Here is a 24,731-nt window from a genome sequence, read left to right as displayed (position 1 = left end):
TTAAATAGAAGCTTTTGCTTCTCTGTTTTGTTTTTTTTTTAATATCAGAGATAAGGTTTCTCTTAGGAAGACTTAAAAAATTTTGCCTCGTTCCTGAATTGAGAAAAAAATATATATATAGGCAGAAGGTCTGATGGAGGTCTCTAAATGCAAGTAGCTGCTTATGCTTTTCTTCACCTCTAATTCTGAAGTGGAGAAACATAATCAAAGGATGTCTTAGCAACCTGATTGATCCCAGGGATGCAGACATTAAAATGCACTCCCAGCTGCTGGGAGGAGTGGGCACGGGGAGCTCAAATCAGAAGTGAATTTCCTATCAGTGAATTTCCTATAAATATGCAGTGGGATGATGAGGGTTGATTACTCTCCTGATCTTGTCTGTGCTTTTTGAAGAGCTGGACATGAAATTCACTGCTGGAGGCTGCCACGTGTGCTCCATAGTCCAGGAAGGAGTCCTTGGTTTAGTTGTAGGACTAAATTCCTGCTTAAATCCTGGTTATCAGTAAGGCTGTACTGGTAATTAGATGGAGTTAAAGATCTTGCCTGGGTCAAATGAAGGAATGTATAAAAAAACCCTTTTGCAGGGGTTTCTCAGCTGAAAAAGAAGGACCAAGTAATGTTCCCTTGTGAAATGAGAGGGGATTATTTCATTATTTCAGGCACTTAATAAACATAAAGCTTTTGTATAATTTCATGGCAATATTTACTGTATTTTTACAGTATATTTACTGCAATATTTACCAGGAAGTGTTGCTATGCAGGGGGTGCAGTGAATATCAACAGCCCTGCATGCTGCTAATTACTAATAAATAAATTTTATTTATTAGGGGTGATGAGGAACCCCTCCCAACCCCATCCTCACGCTGTCAGCTCTTCTAGGAGTTAATTTTCCAGGTATTTTTGTGGAATTTAAACTGAGCCATAAGGCCACACCGTTTCTTTCAGGGTCTGCAATATTTAATAACCCAAATCAAGCCTTATTAATAGATGAGAAAGGGCTTAAAGAAGAAAAAGTGAAAACGTTTGCAATCCTCTTCCACTTTGTTTTCCACGGAGAAGTTTCGAAGCCGTAATTCAAAATCATTTACAAATAAAAACCCCACACTGTCTGGGTCACCTTAACAAGTTTTCCATTATTTATTCTCGTTAAAAAAAAAAAAAGAGGTATTTTGTCACAGGGGTATTTATCACACAGGTAATTTGTCACACAGGTATTTGTCATACGATGCACCCAGCCCAAAGGAACGAAGCAAAATAAACTCGCCGGGAAATCAAGAAACCAAAATATTTGTGGCTTTCCCTCAGGGAATAAGAGAACTTTTCCTTCAGGAATATCCAGCCGGATCGGGGGCTTTCCCTCAGGGGAAACGACGACTTTTCCCTCAGGAATATCCAGGGGGGTCGGGGCTTCGGGAGAGGCCCCGGGGCCGGGAATCCGGCCCCGGGGCCTCTCCCGAAGCCCCGACCCCCCTCAGCTCGGTCCATGGAAGCCTCGATCCCTTCTTTTCCTTCAACCGAGCCTCAATTCCCTCAGTGGAAGCTTCAATTCCCTCAAACCGAAGCCTCCATCCCCTCAGCTCCTTCCCGCCGGACCTGAGGGGGTTAAGGCAGCACCCACAATGCTTTGCGGGCCCGCAACGTCTCCGTCCGCGGCTGAGGCGGCGACAGCGCCGGGCGGAACCGAGACCCGAACCGGGACCCGTGGTGGTTTCGTTACCGCTTCAAATCTGCCCGGTGTGTTATTCCCGGCTTTTCGCTTCCCATTCTTCTTATAATTTTCCTTTCTCCGAGGCTTTTGCCTCGCTGGCAGCGGGTGCGGCCTCCCCCGCCTGTCACACCGAGGGGGGGGGGTTCCTGAGGGAAGGCGGGAGGTGCTGGCGTGGCGGAGGCCTCAGCTTCTCTCCTCCTTTCCCCTCATTTTTATCTATCCCTTAAAAATATATATATATACTTATATATATTTATTTTCTAGTCAAGAAGAAGCCGGGGTAGCTTGCCAGCCGTCGGGCCATGTTCTGAGGGAGGCCTCCAGGACTCGGCTTGGATCCAGAGACCGCAGGTGTAGGTGAAGAAGTCGCCCCCCTCACGTCTCTTGTGGAGCTTTTGGTAAGGTTTTACCCTTCCGAGGGTGCAAAAGGGCACGACTTGAAGCGTATTGGAGCTGGGGGTGTTTAGCCTGGAGAAGAGGAGGCTGAGAGGAGACCTTTACAGCTCCCTTCACCTCCCTTGATTGGAGATTGGAGCAAAGAGGGAAACAGCCTCTTCTCCTTAGTAAACTGTGATAGGACCAATGGAATGGATGGAACCTGCACCAGGGGAAGTTTAGGCTGGATATTAAGAAATATTTTTTCACTGAGAGGGTTGTCCAGCATGGGAATGGCCCAGGACAGCGGTGGAGTCACCATCCCTGGAGGTATTTAAAAGGACATGGCCCTTAAGTACACGATTTAGTAGTTAGATTATGGTGTTGGTCAAAAGGTTGGACTGGATGATCTTGGAGGTCTCTTCCAACCTAAACATTCTGTGTGATTCTGTGTATGCAGTACTCTATAATGTGTATTTTAAGGTGAACTTGGCCTGTGCATTTGGTTCAAAATGTGTTTTTTGGGGGGGGGGAGCCTTTTTGCCCAGGTGAGACCTGTTGAGGTCCTTCAGGACCAAGCACGTCACCTGCCTCATCTTTATATTCTGAATTGCAAAGCTTTATGTGTTGGCTGCATGAATTTGCTGCTGTATTGGAGGAAAAAGGTCCTCCTGTGGCTCTTTTCCACTTAAAAAAATGTCTTATGCCCTTTTGATTGCTCTTAGCAAACCAAAGTTTCCTTACGTGGAAACTCCTATGATACTTGTCAAGGTTTTTCCTCTGGAAACAGATTGTTTGGGAAGTAGGAGTGTGAGTTTGGTCTGGCTGAAGCTATTTCCTCCTTGTTACTCTTAATCCAAAATATTTATATTTTTCAATGGAAACTTATTCCTAAACTAAACCTGTTCTTTAGTCTCATCTCTATTTACATCAGATCAAAGCACTGCATGTTTGTTTGTGTTGTCTGCACAGTTATTACCTCAATATTTACTCCTGAAACAAAACAGAAATACACAAAGTATCTCTAAATCCTACATATTAGAAAGCTTAGAGCCTCACTCCTTTGTGCCCCTTCATTGCCAGATGATTTAGTGGAGAAGAGGAAGTTGAGAAGCTGGTGCCCTTAGTTCCTGCCTCTTCTTTTAGGATGATGTGTGGGTTAAGCTCTGCCTTCCCAGCAGACAGACAGTGGTTTGGTCAGGGAAGTTGGTGCTTCTGGGTTCAGACTGCAGCTGGCTGGAGGTTTTTCTCCACATTTTTCTCCAAAAATAAAAGTAAAAGCAGTTATGGCCAACCCTGAGCTAATTGCTTCCTCTGTCAGCTTGGAATGAGAGATCTGAAACTGGTGCTGTGCTTTGTACTGCAGAGGGAGAATTTTCCCTTAGGTTGCCAGTGAGAAATTGTGGGATTGGAGACTTCAGTTCCTATAGATGTGTTTATGGTCTCTCTTTAGGATGAGCAAGCACATATTTGTGTGGTGCTTTATCCTTCCTTACATGCACATGAGTAAATGACATAAAATTAAATGTTGTTATTGGGATGATACTGGCAGAAATGTTTCATTGTACAAGGGGTCCCTCACCACACTTTTGTTTGCCTTTTTCTCTGAAAGTTACCCAATTACCATTTGATTATTGATTAAGTAATTCTATACACTTCTAATTTGATGCAGGATGGCTGGAAGGCTTTACTCACCATTAATTACAGTAACTTTTTCAGTCTAAACACTCTTTTTCACATTTTTACCTTTTTTGTTCAGCACAAATTCATTAAGATTCAAGGGCAGCATATTCTGATCATCAGTGAGAACATTTTCCTTTAGATTACAGAGAATCAAGTGCTTGTCAGCAAGATGTTTATGAAGGAATAAGGGATTTAGATGAAAGGCAGTGAGTATAACTTATAACTTCTGCTTTTAACAGTGATAATCTGTAGGCACAATGCTGAGTTTCTTTCTTTCTGACCCATGTTATCTTGGATGGTGGTGCTACTCGTTGTTCTCATGCTTATCACCACCCAACCCCCTTCCCATCTGGGGCTGAATTTCACTTTTCCAATGGTTGAATTTAAATTACTAAATCCCACCAAGCATATTAAAGTTTATGGAAAAAAGTTGTGGGGTTTTGGAGTTTTGTTTGGGCTTTTTCCCTCTGCAGTAGGTTGTGATCTGGTTGTTTAGATTGCAAGCTCTTTTTCACAGAGATGTATTTGTAAGATCTTACCAGTGCTTGAATATCATTTTGTTTCTTTTTTTCTCCCTTTGTAGAATCATGGCAAGTCCAAGAACAAGGAAAGTTCTCAAGGAAGTCAGAGCACAAGATGAGAACAATGTGAGAAATCTATAATCTTACTTAGATCAGTTTTGTAGAACTGAATTTTCTTTTAATCTACTCCAGATGTATGTTGAGGTCTGTTGCAGCTATGGGCTGTTGAGTTCTTTGTTCATTAATTTCAGTTTCCTCACCTGTATTGCCTCATTGCCTTGTGGTAGTCAGTAGAGTAATTTTTCTAATCCAAGTCAGGCAAGTTAATGACTGTTTCTTTCCATGAAGCATAAATAAATATTTGAAGGAAGCTTATGGTGTCAGGGAAGATGTTTCCAAATGCTAAGAACTCTTCCCTTCTGAGTTGCTTTTCTGTGTGTAACATTTTCCTGGTTTGACTTTTTGAGCTCTGAAAGTTTCACCTTGACAAGTGATGCCTGAGTGTTGGGAATAATTGTTTTTCTTTTCTCAGGTCTGTTTTGAATGTGGTGCATTTAACCCCCAGTGGGTGAGTGTGACCTATGGAATTTGGATCTGTCTTGAGTGCTCAGGAAAACACCGAGGCTTGGGAGTTCACCTCAGGTCAGCCTTTGAAGCCTTCTGGCTGTGAATGGAATGTGTTGTTTCAGGAGGGTATAGAATGTCTCAAACCCAACATTTCTTTGCCAGTTTTGCTTCATGCTCCTCTCCAAAGTGAGCTTTACTCTCTGTATCCTGGGTGTGATTATTGGGGCAGGTGCTGCACCAGTGCAACTATGTAATGCCCTGCTGTAGAGAGCAGTGCCTCTTGCTGGGTGTTGAAGTTGTGGAGGTGTTTGGTAATCTGCACTCCTTTCACTCTCTGCTTTTATTCTTGTAAAATCTTTAGCAATTAAAACTGAAGCAGTGCTAGAGCAGCTTGAGACTTCAGCAAAACGGGATGAGGTTCAACAAGGCCAGGTACTGGGTCCTGCACTTTGGCCACAACAACCCCATGGGGAGCTCCAGGCTGGGCACAGAGTGGTTGGAGAGCAGCCAGGCAGAAAGGGACCTGGGAGTTTGGATTGACAGGAAACTGAACAGGAGCCAGCAATGTGCCCAGGTAGCCAAGAAGGCCAATGGCATCCTGGGCTGGCTCAGGAACAGCGTGGCCAGCAGGTCCAGGGAAGGGATTCTGCCCCTGTGCTCAGCCCTGGGGAGGCCACAGCTTGAGTCCTGTGTCCAGTTCTGGGCCCCTCAGCTCAGGAAGGAGATTGAGGTGCTGGAGCAGGTCCAGAGAAGAGCAAGGAGGCTGGGAAGGGATCCAGCACAAGTCCTGTGAGGAAGGGCTGAGGGAGCTGGGGGTGTTGAGGCTGGAGGAGGCTCAGGGGAGACCTCATCACTCTCTCCAACTCCCTGAAAGGAGGTTGGAGCCAGGGGGGGTTGGGCTCTTTTCCCAGGCAACTCTCAGCAAGACAAGAGGGCACAAGAGGTCTCAAGTTGTGCCAGGGGAGGTTTAGGTTGGACATTAGAAAGAATTTCTGTATGGAGAGGGTGCTCAGCCATTGGAATGGGCTGCCCAGGGAAGGGGTGGATTCTCCATCCCTGGAGATATTTCAAAAGAGCCTGGATGTGGCACTCAGTGCCATGGGCTGGGAACCACGGGGGGAGTGGAGCAAGGGTTGGACTTGATGAGCTCTGAGGTCCCTTCCAGCCCAGCCAATTCTGTGATTCTATGAAAAAAAAATCACAGTATGTGAGTGACAGAGTCTGTACTCAATGCAAGTGTCTAAAAGTTTGATTCTGTTCAGGAGATTTTTTTTTTAATATATAAAATTTTTAGTAATACAAATGATAGTTTTTGCTTTTTTTTTCCAAGGAACATACTCAACTGAGATAAGACTCCATGGAATAAGAACTGTTATGTGTTCCGGAGACTCACAGTGTGTATGTGTAATAGGGACAGAGCATGGGACAGTTTCTCAAATGAGAAAGGGAGAGAAAGTCCAGGAGGGAAATCACCAAATCAAGGAGGCCTTGCAGAAGTACGTGCTTTGCTTTTCAGGGGGTGATTTGAAGCTCATTAGTGAGTAGAAATTGCATAGGAAATGAGAGCTTGGAACTATTCCATATCTTAGATGAAAGAAAAAAATGAAATTATTGAGATGAGGATAAAATGGAGGGTGTTTCTTTAGGGACAAAAAGAAATAAGACTTTAAAAGAGCCTTCCTGAGAATGATGTCTTGCTGTTTTGCCCCCTTGTGACCTTGTACTTTGTTATGGGCAGAATCCTCACAGGTCACTTAACTATAACTGAGAAAATACACAGGAAAGAAAGCTGCAGAGTAAAGATGTGTGTGAAAAGTTTATTTTATATAGTGGGTTTGGTCAATTCCTGGACTTTAAGCAAGCTGCTTCTTACCATCACCTTCTGCTGCTTGTCCTCTATAAATTTTATGATTTTAGCTTATTTCAGTGTGGATCTGACCACCCTTTTGTGATGATCTATGCTTCTATACTTGGAGAGTGCTCTTTCTACTCCCAGATTTTGAGTTGGTTTTAATCAGCTTTCTTTTTGTCCCTCCTGATGTAGCAGGAAATGATAAAAGCTGCACTTAGAAATTAATTTTTTTTAAAACTGCTTCTCAGTTTTGTACGTTCTGTAACCATGGACAAGTGGAAGGATATTGAGCTGGAGAAAATGAAGGCTGGAGGCAACAGCAAATTTAGGGAGTTCTTGGAGTCTCAGGATGATTATGATCCCTGCTGGACAATGCAAGAGAAATACAACAGCAAAGCTGCAGCTCTTTTTAGAGATCAAGTAAGTTCTTGTGCATCTGCCATCATCCCTTGCTGGCTGAAAACATCAAAGTTAGCACTGGTTTTTGAAGGGGAAAGGAGGCAAAGTAGCAACCTTGAGAACCTCTACAGAGGTTCTTGAAAGAAATAAGGCTTGCAGTGCTCCTTCCCAACTCTGGTAAGAATTTTCTGTGCAAACTTTCTTTTCTTCATTTGGCTGCAGTGGCTCAGATGTTCTCTGCTCCCATTTGTTGCAACTTGTTCATCAGTAGAGCTGTCCCTGCTCTACTGTCCACAGGAGGCAGTTTGCTCCTTCAGCAGCATGGTTTTGTCTGAAGTGATAAATTTGCTCTGTGTGTAGTAACAAAATAGTAAATTAATTTGCCAAACACTGGTGAGGCTGTAAACAAATAAATTATAATTGTAATTCTGTATCATTTTGTGGATGTTTTGCATTTCCACAAAGGAAATGGCAAACAACTTGAGCTTGTGAGCTTAGAGCCTTACAAATATAATGTATTTTTATTCTGACTTTGCCATGGAAGAGCTACAAAGGTGCATTCCATGCTCTCTGGGATATCCATGCAGCTTTGGAGTTTGTTGGGTGTTTTCTCTTTGCACCTTTAGAAGTTGCTAGCACTAGGAGATAGTTGCCTAAAGTGAAGTATCTTGATGAAAGCAAAGAGCTCCTGAGTTTTATTTTGGCTTGCTGAAGTAATGACTCAGATTAGAGGAGTGGTGTTGTTTGAAGGAGGCAGGGGGATCTTTTAAATTCTGTGCATGTGTTTTAGCTGCCCTATGCTAGAGTATAAATCCACCTCTTTCTGTCCCTCCATTTTTCTGTGATTAGTGCTTACATCTCATTATTAATCCAGCCTTTCCTCTTCAAACCAAATTTGCCTGTTTAGAGGAGGTGCCTAAGGTCAGTTGCCTGAAATAAAACCAGTGTTCAATTTATTATTACTAGGCTGAGATTTAAAAAAAAAAAAAATTAAAAAATCAGTTCCTCATGAAAACGAGCAGCAAATAGGAAAAATTACTCATCCTCACTTTACAGAATCAGTGTATAACTTGTCTGAAAACTTTGTCCAAGCATTCTTTTTAATTTTCCTCCCTCTTCCAGGTAGCTACAGTAGCTGAAGGCAAGGAGTGGTCCATTGAAACTTCTCCTGCCAGGAACTGGACCCCACCTCAGCCTAAAATGTCTCTCTCTTCCACTCATCGGTGTGTATTCCTGTCATCCAGAGCAACAGCAGGATCCAAACCTCATGTCTGGATGTCTGCTGGCTTTATTTTCAATGGTGTTGTCTGAATAAGTATTTCTTTTGCTGAATTTAAGGAAAATGGGGTAGCAGGGGGTTGATTTTTGAAATAATTCCCACGTCCTCCACGTGAATCTCAAGCCATGGCAGAGACAAGTGAGCAAGAGCAGAGGTTCTTGTCATGTGCCTGACACTGAGCCATGGTGTCACTCACCCAGAGTGACACAGCCTCAGGTGCTGTCCAGTTGGTGCTTGAATGCCAAGGAAGAAGGAACAGACTTTTTCCTTAGGGTGGGAATTGCTAATTGGAGCTTCAAAGCTGGACTGCAGCAGTTTTGGGTTTTTCTGCTTTTGCAGATAGTGTTGGTTGTTGTTTGCACTATCAAGTTCACTGAAAAAGGAATTGTAAATCAAGTGAACAAGAGCTTGATGCCCATCACCCAGTGAGCTCAGAGGCAGAGCAGCATTGCCTGGTGTTGCTGTATTTATGGAAATACTCCAGTGGCTTTTAGTGGTTGCATTAGAGTTCCCTACTTGATAACCACAAAGGAGAATCAATTTTGCAGCTGGATGATGATGATACCCATGAAGCTGCACTGCTGAGCTCGTGCTTTTTGCTTTACATGCTTTGATGCTTAAATCTTGCATTTCAGTAGCACTGCTGGACAATCTCAGACTGCAACTGCCTCTTCTGACAAGGCTTTTGAAGACTGGTTAAATGATGATGTCAACTCCTACCAAGGGTAATGCAATATTTATTAACCTGTTGAGTGCCTGGCCCCTAGCACAACAAAGGCTCAGATGTTATACTGCAGATACATGCCTGATTCCCTTGTTAATTTACTCTTAAAAATATGTTGCTAATACATAATAAAGGATAAAATAAAGGAGAGTGTCTCTTAATGCAGCTGAGTGACAAAAATGTTTGAATAGCATTGAAGAAAGAGCTTGTGACTCCAAATGTTTCTGTGGTGAGCTCCAAACTAGGGAATTTTTAGTGTCTGAAGAATCTTACAGTGATTCAGGTTGAACAGGGGTGTTTATAAAGCTAACAGCTGTTTTATTCTTTCTTTCCCATTTTCATCTATCCCTTTATTAGGATTTACTCAGACTTCTGATGTCAGTGATCTCTTAAACCTGGAGACTCATTAAGACCACATTAGCTTGCATGGGGGACACTTTAATTTCCAAGTTCCCCCCCAATGGATCCTTATTGCTGTTAATGTCTTTATGAAGTGAGTAGGTTTGTATTTTGGGTGCTAGGTGCTTTAGGACTTTTTTTTTTTCCCAGGTGTATTTTCAAGTCTGTTAAATAATTGTCATTCTTTTATGCTTTTCAGGTTGGTTGAAGGGTTTTAATGAAACACATGCTAACACAGATAATTTCTTCATTTTCCTATGGTAGTGGCCAAGAAAATCGTTACGTGGGGTTTGGAAACACAGTAAACCCTCCAAAAAAAGAGGATGACTTCCTGAATAATGCTATGTCTTCCTTGTACTCGGTAAGGAATTGCTTTCTGTGACCTCAATTCCTATTTTTTTTCTATTTTATCCCCCTGTTATGGGAGAATATAAACAGAGTGGAGAAACTACAGACTCTGGTAGATAAAAGAGAGGTGTAGAGTATTGACTGTGCTCTCAAAGAGTAAAGATGATACTGGTGGACTTTAAAAGGCAAGAAACTTGTGCAAAACTTAAAGATAATGTGTGGAAAATAAGGAAATGAGGCTTAAGAACTAATATTCAACAGGGCTGGAGACAAAAAAAGTAATTACCTGTTTGCCATAGCAGTTATTCTGGTAATGCTCTAAAAAAATGAGCCATATTAGGTATGTTCAGTGGGAAACAAGTGAAATGTGTGTGTATGTGGGTGCCAGAAGCCCTGAGCAGTGAGGAAAACATTTGAAATACTTGTGACAGGGTGTGAAGAGATAACAGCATATGGCTGAACACTTGTCATGATTAAAGGAGAGATAGTGAGAGATGCATTGTTGAAGGAAAATGGGACTGAAGGCAGAGACACATTGGTGCTTTGATAGGCTGCAGAGTAACAGTGCTGGATAGTATTTGGCATTTGGAATCACCTGGAAATTAAGTTTTTTATCAGGGTTAGTGACCAGTGGTCCTCTGGAAAGGGCTCATTATATTGCCAGTCTGAATATCCACAAGAAGTCCGTGTTGTTTGTGCTTGGGTTTGGTTTTTTTTTAAAAATAATTTTATGAGAAGATAATAGAAAAAGTCCTGAGCCTTTGGAGAGCATTGCAGGTGATCCCAGAGGGTGCTTAGTGCAGGTCTGAATATTTTCTGGATATATCATAGATTGTAGACCAGAGAGTCCAGATTAGAAGGCAGATCTATAACAGGTTGTGCTAAGACAGACACCAAGTTACTGTCAACCATTGTGTGAATGCAGAATCTCCTTGAAATTTATGATTAAAATGCCCTCTTGTGACCACAGATAGATACTGCAGTGTAATTTTAAGTCATTTATTGGAGTGAGACTGAATACTTGCATGAATATTCATCCTGGTGAGGAAACCAATTTCCCTTTCTCTGTGTATCATTGTTCTTCCCCACACCTGCTACATTTCTGTGTGAACATTATTTTCTGCTGTTCCTTATCAGAAGGAGCATTTTCTGTAGAATGTGCTGACCACACTATCCAACTTGGTCTATAAAACTTTGTTTATTTTGTTTTTTAAGATAAAATTTGCAGGAAACGAGCACTTTGAAGCTTTATTGTTTGAATGTATTTATTATGAGAAAGTTGCTGAATGGGTGTTTTATGAATTTTTGGAAAGCCAATCTGTTTACTAAAGTTTCAACATCATCTTTTGTTCTCTTTTCTTGGGGAAAGTTTGGTTTCTTTTTTTCATGTAGCCATTTTTAGTGAAATAACACCTGAAGTGCTCAGGTTTGTTCAGATTGCAGCTGTTTGGACACAATCCAAGTTCATCACTGTATTACAGTGAAGTGAGACTGATTTTTTGCTGTCACTAGTGGGTTAATCTTATGACTACAGGATAAGCTGTACTGGAGAACATTCTGGTTTAATTTAACACAGAACTCTTGCTTGTTCACTCTTAGTATTCACACACAGCTTACAGCATTCTCTCTTTAAAGGGTTGGAGCAGTTTTACAACTGGAGCAAGCAAAATTGCCTCAGCTGCTAAAGAGGGTGTAAGTAAATAAAACATATTTCAGTGTAATTCTTGTGAATTCAGAGATCTGGTTAATGTTCAAACAGGGTGTATCTTTAAAAGTGTTACCAAGACAAACTAAACTCTGTGTATTTTTACTTATAGCATGTGAAATAGATGCATGTTGAATGTGGATGTCTGCCTTTAATATTTCTCATATTTCTGGATGGACATTTTTCTAAATTTGATGGCTGGACATCTAGGAAGAACTCAGCTGCCATTTTTATACTCCCTTCAGAAACAAAACTTTTTCTTGATAAAGCAGAAATTTCACTTTATGCCACATGAGGCCAAATTGCATTCTTCAGCAAGAATTTAATACCAAGTTGCAAATTGCTGATGGTTTTTTTTTCCCTTTCACTCTCCTGTAACTGCAGCATTGTTTTCAATTTAAACAGAGAGCTTGTTGGGCAAAGGTTGTGCCCAGGGGAAAGCTTTGGGAAAAACTTAGGGATGGTTTTCATGCTCTGCATGTTTTACAGATTTGCACTGACTTAAGTGACAGTCATTCTGTGTTCACTCTGAAATTCTGGCAAAGATCCATCCATCTTGGAGTGGATCATGCAGCATTTCTAAGGGTGTGAGTTTACTAGAAATAAATCCTTTCATCTTTAAACTTGGGTGTATTTGCTTCTTTTCACAGGCAAGCAGATTTGGATCTCAAGCAAGTCAAAAGGTGATTACAGATTCTGTCTTACTGCCTGTGATTGGCTTTAAATGTCATGGATTTCCCTGCACCAATTGATTTAGAGTTGATTATCAACAGAGCATTGTGTTTATCCTTAATTTTTAGGTTCTAGCTTTTGTTTCTGTGAGAATTGCAATCAACTGCAGTGATCAAATTAAGGAAGAAATAAACAATGATACTCTGCTGTGTGTAACTGTCAGGTGTACTGGAGAGGAGTAGAATGAAATGGTTTAATTCGTGCTTGCAGACTTAAAATACCCTGATTTTATTTTTGAGAGCCTTAAATGTGGCTAAAGCAGTTTTCTTGTTGATATGATGCAAGCCATCTTTCTGTTGTTAAAGAAAAGATTACAAATGGGAACTCCTTAATATTATTGTTATTAAATTAATTTGCTTCTGTTTATTTTCAAAAGTAGCCATTACCAAAGCATTTCCTTTTTCAAACTATGGTTAAAACAGAGTCAGACCTGAACTGCACAGAGATCTGACACAGGGAGGATGTGCTTGCACAGAAAAGTTTTAAATTTGTATGTATGTAAAAATGTGTAGAAGAAGAGGATTCTTACTGTTCCAAAGCTCTGGGTGGGATAGGGCTTACATTTTTCAATGTATGATTAATACAAGAATTATTGTCTGATATAAGGAGCTGTATTTTCAACTGGAACTCTCCTTGGGTGTGTAGCAAGAGCCAGGTGTGCTCTCTGCTGTGCACAGGGGGCTGCTGCTTAAAACAAATGTGAAACTGCAGGAGCTTGTGTTCAGACAGATGTACACAGACAGATGGTGACACTGGGGACAGCAAGCCAAACCTCTGCATGTTTTGCAACAAAAAAAGTCTCCTTAAAGCACCCAAACTTGATACTTTAAAGCTTGAAAGTATTTGCTGCTTGGCTTACTTAAAAAAAAAAACAACCCTTTGTGTTCTACTCGTCTTCCTCTTTCACTCCTCTTGGCAGTTTCCCTTTTAGAAAATTATTCTTCCTTTAGCATTTGTAGCACAAATAAATAAAATATTAAGTGTAATAGCTCATTACATCTACTGACAAGGATGACAGCAGCATGGGACTGTAGAGTCTAAGCTGTGTAACTGCAGCATAAATTTTGTTCCTGAAACATCTGATCTTTTGCTCTGTAGAGCAAGTTCAGCATCTTTTTGCTGTAATAATTGTTTAAAAGTATCTGGTGTCCAGTGACCAAAAGTTTTCACTTTTTGCCTTGTCAGTAGATGTCAAAATTAGAAAGGATTCATGCTACTTAACTTGCCTGAAAAAATGCTGCCAATTTTTTGCTAAAAGCTGCTTCTACCTTCCTTGCTCTTTCTCTCTTGCTGTCTGGGTAAAGTTTTGGGGCTCCAAGCACCAACCAGAGCCGGTAACACCCTCACCTCTGTTCTTGTGCATGGACTCCTTGTTGCTGCTCGTGCTGAATCTGTGCATTTCCTCTTGAGCTGTCTTTTCTTTTTGCCTTCAGTCAGATCTGTTCAGAGCAGTGTTGTGTGTTTCATCCACCAGTGTTTCTTCAAAACCTATTCCAAATAGGTTCAGCTGGATAGAGATATCCAAGCTCTGCCCTCTCAGAAGGTGTGCTGTGCTTTTGTCCCTGCTCTTCATGACCACAGAGGACTTGAGGATTTCTGTTTGCATGTCTGATCCAGGAATGCAGTACAGCAACAACTCCCCTGGGCTGCTCTTTGTAGGCAGACTCTTTACTAAGTGCCTCGTGTGTGTAATGGTGGTCAGAATGCTGTCCTAATGGAGCAGTGTTAAAGATGAGGGAGTGAGTCAAATGGATATAAAATTGCACCCTTTCCATCTTTACAAAAATTACGTGGTTGAGTAAAAGGGATAATGGAGGAATTCTTCCTGATTCTAGCAATGGCTTCACTGAGCATACCTGAACTGTGAGTCTTAGTGTGTTACACTCCTTTTATAGAACATAAACAGTTTGTCAGGTTAATAGGTGCTGAAGGATTTTTTCAAAGATGAAAAGTCCCCTGTCTTGTTTTCTTAAACACTTTCTAGCCTCACCTCCAATAGAAACATCTCTCATGTGATTTGCATTCACATTTCTTACTAGGTGGAAAGGGTGTTACCTTTTGCTTTTGTCTTCTCAAATAAAGGTTGAACTGGTAAGGAGTAGAAATGTTGGAGATAATGGTGGTTGGGGAGAGGGGAGATCCTAGTAGTGCTGTGGCTAAGGGAAAAGCTTCTTACACACCTGAGAATCTGTGGAGGAAAGATGCTCAAAGATCCCCAGGAAGACTCTGAATGAGGGTCACACCCAAGCCAATTTCAGTGATGGGATGTAAACCCTTAGAAAATGAAATTTTCTGCTAATTCTCTGCTAATGCTTAGGAATAATGTTTGTCTACCAAGTAAATTGGCCCTTTTAGGTTAATTGGGCTAATTCAGGAGGTACTCAGTATAATATGGCAATTCTGAAGAAAAGTTTTAACTCCATCAAAGGGTTTACTAGGGAAAGGAATGATATCTAATGAAACATTTTCAAACACTGCTCTTTGTGGCAATATCATCTTGAGTAAGTAATTTGCTGACATATTCTGGGCTTACATTTTTGTAAGATGCCTCTGAAGTGCAGTATCCCTCTAATTGCTCTGGACTGCAGTAGTTTTCTGAAGTTGATTGTTTTCTCTCCCTGCAAACCTGGAGCTGTTAAAAAAGATTACAAAAATCTTCTGCCACAGCTTTGCCTCTTGTGTATTCCTTAGAAACAGTTGGGCTTTTATTGATGGATAACAATTACAGCACTACAAGGCAGAAGAATGAGTGAAAAATGGGCCAAAATTCCCTAATTCTCTAAGTCCTATTTCTATAAGGAAAAACAAGGCTGGATGAGGTCAGTTCTTCCAAATATTCAGCTGCAGGGATCAGTAAGGGGCCCATCTTCTGGGCTGTTGCTGGTTGAACCATTGCTTCTGCTTTCAGTGCAAGGTCAGACTTTGCTTGGGCTCTGGGCATCTCCAACAACCTCTTGCCATGTGCATCTGTATTTAATTTATTTTCTTTCAGTGTGTCCTGCAGCACTGTACTGTGTGTGCTTTTCAGCTCATTCTGCTTTTACAAATCAAAGCTTAAGGCTTCATGTGTCTTTGGAGATACTGCTGAGAAAAAAAAGAAAAAAAAAAAAAAAGGAAACTATAACTGACTTTCTTTTTGTTTTGCTTTTAAATAGGCATCAGAGTTAGGTCAGACATTAAATGAAAATGTTCTCAAACCTGCCCAGGAAAAGGTAACTTTGGAACTAGTAAATTACTTGCAGAACGTGGTTGTGCTGATTTAGGGAGTGATTTTTTTAATTTTTTTTTTTTTTCTGCCCAGTTTGTCAGTGCCTCCTTCTGGTTTTTTTCATGTACCAGCACAGAAGCAAAGGGAAAACACAAATAATTCAAAGCTATTATGTTCCCAAAGAAAGTTAAATGAGGGCAATTTCCCTCTCTCATGTCCACAAGACCTGTTGCCTTCTTCCCCATTAGATGCTACTTTATAGATTTCATTCTTTCAGTAATGGGAGATGGGACAAGAAGAATTGCACCCTAAATGGATATAAAAGTCAATTATTAAACCAGTAATCAATTAGTAGTACCTTTGAATGTTGATTTCATGGTGTTTTACCCATCCAGCAGTGTTTTAATTCATCAAAACATCTTTGAGCCTCTGTAGTTCATCTGCTGCCTCACCTGGGCAGTAGAATTTGGGGCAGAGGAGATGTTTAAGCTGAATAGGGACAATTTATCAACCTTTTTCTTGCAACCTTTATTTAGTATTTGTTCAGAATATTGTGGTAGTCAGGTTTTGCATTCACTCCTATGCAAAGGGTGGTCTAAAGTAACATTTTTTTCAGTTGTTGTTGCTGGAAAATTAGCTTGAAGTAGATTTTCATCTTCCCTTTACAGTTGTTAGTGATGAAGAACATTTGGCTGATGGCATTTCCAGCAGTGGTTGGAAGGAAGCACCCAATGACCTGAGCCCATACTGGTGCTGGACATGTAAAAAAAAAGCCAATCAGCCCTTAAAATAATCCCTGATACTATAAATTTTCTTCAGAGATTCTCCCTGGAGGAAAATATTGCCTTCCTGTTTCATATGTTTAAAAATAATACACTTTTACATCTTCCCCCATTTGGCATGCATTTGTTCTGTGCTTCTAGAATTTTGGATCAGCTCCAAAATTTTGATGAAGTTTGTTTTTTTTTTTTTTCTGAGAATGTGATGCTCTACTTCCCTACCTACCTGTTCCCCAACTGTGTTGGTTTTGATAAAGCAGACTAATTTTGCTCCCCTAAGAAAAGCACCCCCACCACTTTGGAATATGGATTAATTTTCAGTTGGAAAGGAATGGTTTAATCACATTACAAAATAATTTCTCTTGCATTACCTTTATTAATTCAACATTCTTTACATAGCATTTCAAATCACAGGAGAAGACTCTAATGGGTTTCCTATTCCCTAGAATAATCCATAAGTTATTTCAGAGTGCTTAGATGCATTATTTTCAAGGTTATTTTTAGGATGCATTTCCCTGAGCTGATTTTTAGTTTGTAGGATGATTTAATGTTGCATTCTATATTAAAAAAAAAAAAAAAAAAAAAAGTTTATTTCCCTTTGGATGTTTTGCTCTAAATAAGTGTTACTTTCCAAAGTAAATGTTCAGTAATCACTTCCTGGCACATCTATGATTATATAAAGTCACTTGTTTTGGAACAGCTACCATTTATTAATTGGTGAAAGGCACCAATTTTATCCTGGTTGAGCAAAGTTCAAAGCCCTTTTAATATTTAAATAAGCATGTATAAAAGATAGAGAAGCAAATGGATGGGACAGGCCTTTAATCTCTTCAAATCATTTTTATATAATAAGATGTGTTTGTAAAATGTCACAGTTGCAGATTTGTTTGTACTGGTGTTTTTAGGCTCAGCATTAGTGGAATGATGGATACCTTCCTCAAACTGGATGTGTATCAGTAGAAACTGATACAAAACTGATACCCCACAAACTTCAAAGCACTGAAATTCACTCCATTTTAGATAAGTGGACTTTAAATATCATTTTCTGAACTTTGTTAGCTTTGACTTCAGCATATTTTGGTTCACTTTCAGTTTGGGTTTGTTTGGTTTTTTCTTGGTTTTAGCTGCTAAGTCTAAGTAAGCTTGTCTTAGGGTTTCAATGATACTTTATTTTATGACTGATTACCAATACTTTGATTCATTTAGGTAAAAGAGGGGAAAATATTTGAGGAGGTCACCGTGGGGGTGTCACAGTTGGCCAGCAAGGTATGAAGTGGCCTGCCTGCTTTTAAGGAGGCCAGACAGCAAGCCAGTCTCCATATTCTCATCAAGAGTTTGTTGGGAAACAAAACCCCAGTCCACTTTTACTCTCTGCTTGTGCTGGATATAGAAATTTCCAATTTGGAACTATCCAAATTTCCCAAAGAAATTTTCCAAGTGTCATTTTCAATACTCTTGAGTTTCTGCTGGGGTGTTAAAAAGCTACCTAGGTGTGAGAGGATCCTCCTGATGGTTTCTCTGAGGGCATGGGGAGTTACAAGGCAGCTGGTGGCCCAAACACAGCAAGAAAATGTCAGCCAGAGAATATGGAGACAGCTTGCATTACATTTGTACTGTTCAACTTACTAATGTTCTGCACCTTTTTGTCTTTGTCTTGTTTTGCTGTCATTGCTTGGTCATGTGGTAAGTGCTCTCTACAATGCTAAATACAGGAGTCCTACACAGCCTAATACTGGTTTGATAATTTCTGCAGTGTTACTGTCAGGGTTTAACACTGGCCCAGCAATTAAACTGAGTAACAGATGCTCTCTATTAATCTCTCTCTCCTCCCTGATAAAAAAGGAGAGAGAATAAGGGAGAGTGACTGATGGGTTGGAAACTAAACTACACAACTTTAATGAAACAGTAATGATAAATAGGGAAAATGACTAAATATATACAAATATACAAGAAAATGGATACCACGTTCCTCCCCCCTTCCCCCCAATAGCTCTCACGTCACCACCAAGGCTGCAGGGCAGCCCTGGGAAAGTCCAGGCTGGACTCCTGGGGTCAGGAGCAGTTGGGAGCTGGAGGCAGAACACACAGATATGGGCTGGGATGGATCAGGAGCACAGGCAGAGGAATGGATGGGATCCTTCCAGGATGCTGGGTGAAGGAAGGGAAGCAGGAAAGGCAGGAAGGGCAGGCAGCTGGAAGCTGGAAGCAGGAAATCATGGCTTGGCCCTCGTGATGCCTCAAATTTATCCTGAGGATGAGGTGTATGGGATGGAATCCTCTGTTTGGTCAATTCTGGCATCTGTCTTGTCCGTTCCTCCCCAAAGGAGGCTGCAGGTGGGACCTCTTTATGTTTTCCTCAGAGCTGAGCAGTGTCCTTGGCTCTGCACACCAGTCTCTAGCAGTAACTCTAAACATCAAGTGTTATCAGTCCTAGAAACACACACTGTCTGAGAAACTTGCTGTTTATTTCAGCAAGTGCAACTACTTACAAGAGACTTAGCTAAAAGCAAAAGTACAAGACAGAAAATCACCTTTATCCTGGCCCAAACCAGGACAGTTACCAAGGAGGAGCTGGCTTTCTAGCACTGGATGTACCAGCTTAGTGCCTTAGAGGTTGGGAAACTTTAATAAAATAAGTGATGTCACCTCTTCTTTGTAGAGCCTTCCACCTTTAAGTCTGAATTCTGGGATTCATCTCTGTAGCTGTGACTTGGAATAGTGACTTCCACGGGTGTCACTTCAGAATTTGTGTTCCTGATGCAACTCCAGTCTGCTATAATAACCCAAAACATTCTCCTAGCTGTCATCTTTATTTTAGAACTCAACTTTTGGCCTGTTTTTTATGGGCAGTGAAATAATGCTACTGAAACGAGGTGAAAGGTGTTTTGTAGGACACTGGAAATGTAAGTACTGGTTCCATGAACCACAAGATCAAAGCATCAGTGCTGTCATAGTTAAAATTTGTATAAAGAGTGGTTCCACCATTTTTCTCAAGGAAGTCTAAGAATTCAAAAGCTGTTCTTGACAATGATGGGTGAAAAAGCTGAACTCAACCTTCTTTTCACCTCTTCCAGCAGCACGATGCTCTCAAATGTGTGTTCTTTACATCAAGCCCATAACTGCCCATCAAAAACTCTAATAAACTGTGAGTGAAACTTTCTGATGAAAAGTTTTTATCTGAACAAGTGGAGGAATGTGTCTGTGGCTTTTGCTCTTGGACTTGGGGGAGAAGTCCTAGTTCAGCCCAGATGAATGAAGTGTCTTTTTTTCCCTCTAGGTCCAGGGAGTTGGAAGTAAGGGATGGAGAGATGTCACCACTTTTTTTTCTGGCAAACCAGATGATAATGCTGAAAGGTATTTATTTTTTCTTACTATTTTCTCTGTCTCTCTAAACACATCGTTTTGTCTCCTGTAATGTTTAAATATTAATTTTATGCCATTTAGAGCAAGATATTTAATTTTTCTGCCTTCATCCTCGTTTTTTTGTTTAAGCAAAGGGGGGTAGCATTATTTTTGTGGTAACTTATTTTTGTTGTGTTTGTCCTAAATGATAAATAATTTTATTTCTACCTTCCTTTCTTTTTACCCTCTGTAAAAGACCACCTGAGGGGGAGAGCTACCAGAACAGTGGAGGGGATGGCTACCAGAACACTGCTGTAGATCAAAGCTTCTGGGAGACCTTTGGCAACTCAGATCCACCAAAAGCTCATAAATCCCCAAGCAGTGAGAGCTGGACCTATGTGGACAATTCCACAGAGAAGAAGAGCTCGGATAGCTGGGACGTGTGGGGCTCAGGAACAGTTTCCAACAACAAGAACAGTAACAGTGACAGCTGGGAAAACTGGGAGACCAACTGGGAAAACACAGGAGGGGAAAGCAAGACCAAAAAACCTCCCAAGCCAACAAAAAAGGCATCTTCAGCTGATGATGTGTGGGATGACTGGTAGAACTCTTGGTAACTTTGTTTTGCACAGCTAGGAAAGGGAGGCTATGCTGGTTGATTGAGGGGAGGAAGTCTGACACACAACTGGAGTATCTTGGTTGACTTTACTGATCTCTTACTTTTGTGCTTCCCATTCATTCTCCTTCTATCACAGTTGAGGGAAAAAAAAAAAAAAAAATGCAAGCAGCATCTGAATCTTTTCTTACATCAAAGTGGCTCTCCCTTTTTTAAGGATAATGAGAAATACATTCTCCTTGCACTATTGAAGCTGGATAGGGTGGCTTTCCTAGTATGAATTTTTCCTTTTCAAAGGGAAAAAGTGAGTGCAAGCACACTTTTCATGGCACAATCTTGCATGTGTAGGTTGTTAGGTATTCATCCAGCCCTTGTATAATTAGGGATGACCTGAGATGTTGAATGCAAACAAAGGACAGGGTATGTCTTGAAAAGCTAGCAAAGAAAGCAGCAAACTGCAGCTGAATAATGTAGTTCAAATGCCTTATGGATTGCTCTGACAGGATGAAGTCTGGCAATTTGAGATGGTCTTAAAGATAATTGGAGCTTTGTTTTTAAACTTTGAATTTTTAGGGTTTGTTGGTTTTTTTTAGTCTCTTAAAACTTATTTTATTCTCTTAGAATTAAGAAGGAATCTAGAGCTGGGTAATTCTATGTGTAAACTCATAGTTCTGAGCTGAGCTGCTAAGGGAGATCCAGAAAAATTCTGTTTGCCCTTCTGGCTCACAGGGTTTGCACAGGCAACATGCAAAGCTGTGACATTCTCCTTCCTTACCTGTGCCCTTCCCCAACCTGAGTATTTTATGTAGTCTGGTTTTTTCTTTCTTCCTCCTACCTATCTTATTTTACCCATTCTGATAAAAATGAATTTTTTCTGCTGCCTGTGAACTTTTGGGCATCTGTTTGGCAACTTGACAGTGAAACAAATCTATAAAAAAGATTCCAAATCTGAAAAAAGTAGTTGGAAAATATGAGAGCTGGCAGCAAGCCCCTTTCAGGACGAGCAGATGTCTGGATTTAATAGTAAAATCTAAATGAAGCAGATGTTTTCCAAATTAATCTTTAATATATCAACCTATTTCTCTGTTTCTGCCATGTATTTCTCTACATTTTCTTCCTAGATCTTGTGAAAAAAAAACACTATTTTGCAAACTTCAGATACTCTTCATCAGCATTAAGGAATGGAATAGAAGATTCAGTTTTATCTCAGTTTTGACCCAGCAAATTGCTTTACATGACACAAACCATAACTGACAGAAGAACTGTGACTTTAAGGACAAAGCTGCCCTGTGTACCCCATTTTATTTTGGGGGCTGTGTTGTAGCTGTACACTGAGCCCAAAACCAGCCAGCTCACTTCAGGTGATAATCTGCTTTGCTACCAGCATGGAGTTCTTTACTGCAGACCCTGTAAATCTTAATAACTCCCTAAAAAGCCTTTTCTTTTTCAAATTAGTAACTTTGTTCAAGCAAACAACCAACCTAAGTTGTTGAAGTTAACCTGAATAATGCTTCATTTTTTTTTCTCTTCACAGAGGTTTTTGAGCTTATAGTAATATCAAGAGGTTAAAAAGGAAGGAAAATCATGAATCACCTCAAAAGCAGCAGATTTCAAAGGCTTCAGTTTAAGTAGAAGTAGCTCCCTTTCTACCTTGATCCTGTATTTCTATTAGTAGAAACTTCTAGATGCTGCACAGAATATTTTTCTAGTCTTCCCTCAGCCCTGTTCTGCAAGAGTTTGGATTTCTTTTTTTTTTTTTTTTTTCCCCTTCTTGCTTCTCCTGTTTGCAGGTCTCTGAAGCTCCTGCAGCAGGACCCAGAGCTGCTTGCAAGCCAAGCACTACTCCAGGCTGAGCCATGCAAGGTGCCTGCAGCCTTCTTGCCAACACACTGACCCTCTGGAAGTGCTGAAGGCACCAGAGATCTTGGTTTATGATGCTGCTTGTGCCCCCCTCAGCAAACTTTACAGCCTGGCTGGAAAACCAAGAGTTTTATTCTGCTTTTTCTCCAGTTCCAAGCATCCCTTGGTCAAAGCCTAATTGCATGTCAAATGGAACTTTGTATTTTTATGCACACACCTCTGTTGCCTGCTTGTGTTTGTCCTGCCTGTCCCTGGCAGCCTGGCTGAGGTGGCTCTGCCCAAGTCCCTGACTCCTGGTTGGTCCTTTTCAAGTGTTGCCAGCAAAATGCAGGCAGTGGGTTGCAGTGTCTGACAGTGCCATCATGAGAAAATCCCTGCTGGTGTCTTCCCTGGAGTGATGGGAAGCTGCTCAGCTTCCTGGCTACCAATTTATTATGGTTTCTCTTTTATAAACCTCCTGTAACAGCTTGGAGCAGGGAAAGCTTTATTTCAGTCCACTCAGCAGCACTGGGATGTGGATGTTCTCTGCAGCTCTGTGGTTTCCCTAGGAGAAAACTGGTTTGGTTGTACATCACTTCCAGCTACAACTGACATGAGCCATTTTTCTGTTCTGGTTTAAATCCCTCTGGTTTTACTTTCCTATCCCTCAAAACTTCATATTCCAAATTAAACAGCCAGAGCCCTACTCAAGCAGAAGCTTTAGGTGATGATTTTTTCTTCCAGTTTAGGAGGCAGTGACAGAATGGTTGCCATCTTTTTTTTTTTTTTTTTTTTTTTCTCTCAGTGCTGTAGAGTGGTAAAAAAATGTTACAAATCCCAGAAAGGTGTTACTGGAGACACTAAAAACCCAGTAAAACAGTAGAAAGTGTAACTAGCCACAAAATTAGTAAACCATCTGGGTTTTGTGCCTCAGTGTGCCAGGCAAATTGGTATTTTTTGTAGGGTTTGTCTGAATCTAAACACTTCATCACATCTTCCAGAGGGGAGGATGAAATGAGGGCATTTTCTTTTGCAAAGCCTGTGTTTTACAGGATTTTTCTTTTTTTGTGTGTAGGTGGCTGGGAAGTTTCTGCAGTTAGGGGGGATGCATATGGTCACGCTGCATTTTTGAGTTAGGGTTTCCTTTTTATCCCCCTTTCTCTCCCTAAATCCTCCTTTGTTTTTTTTGTTTTTTTTTTTTTGTTTTTTTTTTTTTTTTGGCCTAATCTTGAGCACTATAAACAGAGGCACTGGTTGCAGCCTCCTGGAGCTGAGGCCACGTTTGGAATTGAGGATCCAGCCAAAAATTTCAGTGAAGGCTTTAGTGTCCCTGTTTGCTTCATGTGTTTGGTGGGTAAGGAGGGCTCCAGTTTTTCAGTCCTACACCATGCATTAATAATTCTGCCATACAAGGGCAGAGCACAGAAGTTGCAATGATTACTGCAACAATTGGGCATTGTAATGTTTGATTTCCATTTCCTGATGCTGGTTTGTTCCTTTGTATGGCTTCAACTTGGGAAAATAGCAGCTGGATTCCTACAGGTGGTCTGAAAGAAGAAAAATCTTCAGACATTCAAGCTAAGTGCCACTTGCAAAAAAAAAAAAAAAAAAAAAAATCTTGGAGAATGTTCCTGAACCAGGAACCTAATCCTATGATTTAAGGATTATTTTAAAATGTTTTATTTGTGTCTTGCAACCTGTTAATAATTATATTTCAAGAAGTGCTTGGCCAACTCTCCCTCCTCACTGAGACCTCAAGGATAATGCTGCTGCTTTTATTTTCCAGGCCAGACTGTAACATTCCATGGGTTCATAATGTGTTTGTCAGTGTAATGATCTGTGCAATTATTTTGACAAGTGTGGGTAAAACCTTTATTATTTAATTAAGGATACATTTAAAGATACAGTGGGTCTCCTGGAGAACAGCAGTCTGCCAAGGCATTTCAGTTCTCACCTTTGGCAAACCTAAATTTCAGTAACCCTGTTAAGAAAGGCTTGAGCAATCAGTGATCTGAACAGAAACCAAGAAACATTTTGATGTCCATTATCAGAGTTTGATTGTGATGGCTTTGTGACCTCTAGTTTTAGAGCCCTCTTTTCATTTTCATGCCAGCAGGATCTTGGTTGGCATGGACTATACTGTACCTTTAATTTTCCTGATGTGTTTTTTGTGAAGTTCACAGGAATGGCAATTTCAGTGAACACTGCTCATTGTTCTGTAGAGTGGTACTGGACTTGAACTGCAGTGTCATCTTTTAAAGAGCATTATAATAAAGCAAAGAGATATGGAGCAGAATGGTGTTTAGCCTTTTTTTTCTTTTTTTTTTCAGGAGATTTCAATTCATTTTAAACCCAGGAACATTACTAGAGGCCTTTTGAATGAAGTTATTTCTTGCTGTGGTTACCATCACAGGGGGAACTCAGAATCCCTCATAATTAAGAAAGCAGGAAGGTAATGTTACAATCAGAGGGTGAAATTCTCACTGGCATTAACATGCATGTTCTTTACTGCAGTAAGGAGGGAGAAAAGAAGCTGCCAGTGCTGACAACAGAGCCAAACCCAGCTGTGTCAGATTGGTGTTTCACTGGGGTTTTAGTCTTAAATGCTAATTAAAGAGCTATTTGATTTAGGAACAGTTTTGAGAGGAAATTGGT

At 40.7% G+C, this 24,731-nt stretch overlaps 1 protein-coding gene across 7 annotated transcripts; it reads left to right on the top strand.

The window, feature by feature from the left end:
- Positions 1–1,628: 1,628 nt before the first annotated feature.
- ARFGAP1 (ARF GTPase activating protein 1) lies at positions 1,629–24,372 on the top strand. Of its 7 annotated transcripts, none has more exons than XM_071760229.1 (15): positions 1,629–1,734; positions 1,973–2,106; positions 4,350–4,413; positions 4,820–4,929; positions 6,955–7,126; positions 8,228–8,328; positions 9,023–9,109; positions 9,772–9,868; positions 11,491–11,547; positions 12,211–12,243; positions 13,597–13,626; positions 15,448–15,504; positions 17,486–17,545; positions 19,557–19,633; positions 19,878–24,372. In XM_071760229.1, the coding sequence occupies exons 3-15, from the start codon at positions 4,354–4,356 to the stop codon at positions 20,224–20,226; spliced, it is 1,290 nt and encodes a 429-aa protein (XP_071616330.1). In that variant the 5' UTR covers positions 1,629–1,734; positions 1,973–2,106; positions 4,350–4,353; the 3' UTR covers positions 20,227–24,372. The 7 variants fall into 7 exon arrangements, with proteins under 7 accessions (XP_071616330.1, XP_071616328.1, XP_071616326.1 ...); XM_071760224.1 differs by lacking the exon at positions 13,597–13,626 and adding an exon at positions 6,185–6,350 and having other exon boundaries at positions 1,633–1,734; XM_071760223.1 differs by lacking the exon at positions 13,597–13,626 and adding an exon at positions 6,185–6,350 and having other exon boundaries at positions 1,633–1,734; positions 9,020–9,109.
- The last annotated feature ends 359 nt before the right edge of the window (positions 24,373–24,731 follow it).

The sequence above is a fragment of the Heliangelus exortis genome, chromosome 16, assembly GCF_036169615.1.
Source record: "Heliangelus exortis chromosome 16, bHelExo1.hap1, whole genome shotgun sequence".
NCBI lineage: Eukaryota > Metazoa > Chordata > Aves > Apodiformes > Trochilidae > Heliangelus > Heliangelus exortis.
The sequence above is the reverse complement of the archived record's forward strand: the minus strand, read 5'-3'. Positions and strand labels throughout refer to the sequence as shown.

What these genes read in the sequence shown, in the direction of transcription:
- ARFGAP1 (XM_071760223.1), top strand. Translation starts at nt 4,869, where the DNA reads ATGGAATTTGGATCTGTCTTGAGTGCTCAGGAAAACACCGAGGCTTGG. An exon ending in CAGCTCTTTTTAGAGATCAA is followed by an intron (nt 7,127 to 8,227) that starts GTAAGTTCTTGT and finishes TCCCTCTTCCAG; the next exon opens with GTAGCTACAGTAGCTGAAGG. An exon ending in CTATGTCTTCCTTGTACTCG is followed by an intron (nt 9,869 to 11,490) that starts GTAAGGAATTGC and finishes CTCTCTTTAAAG; the next exon opens with GGTTGGAGCAGTTTTACAAC.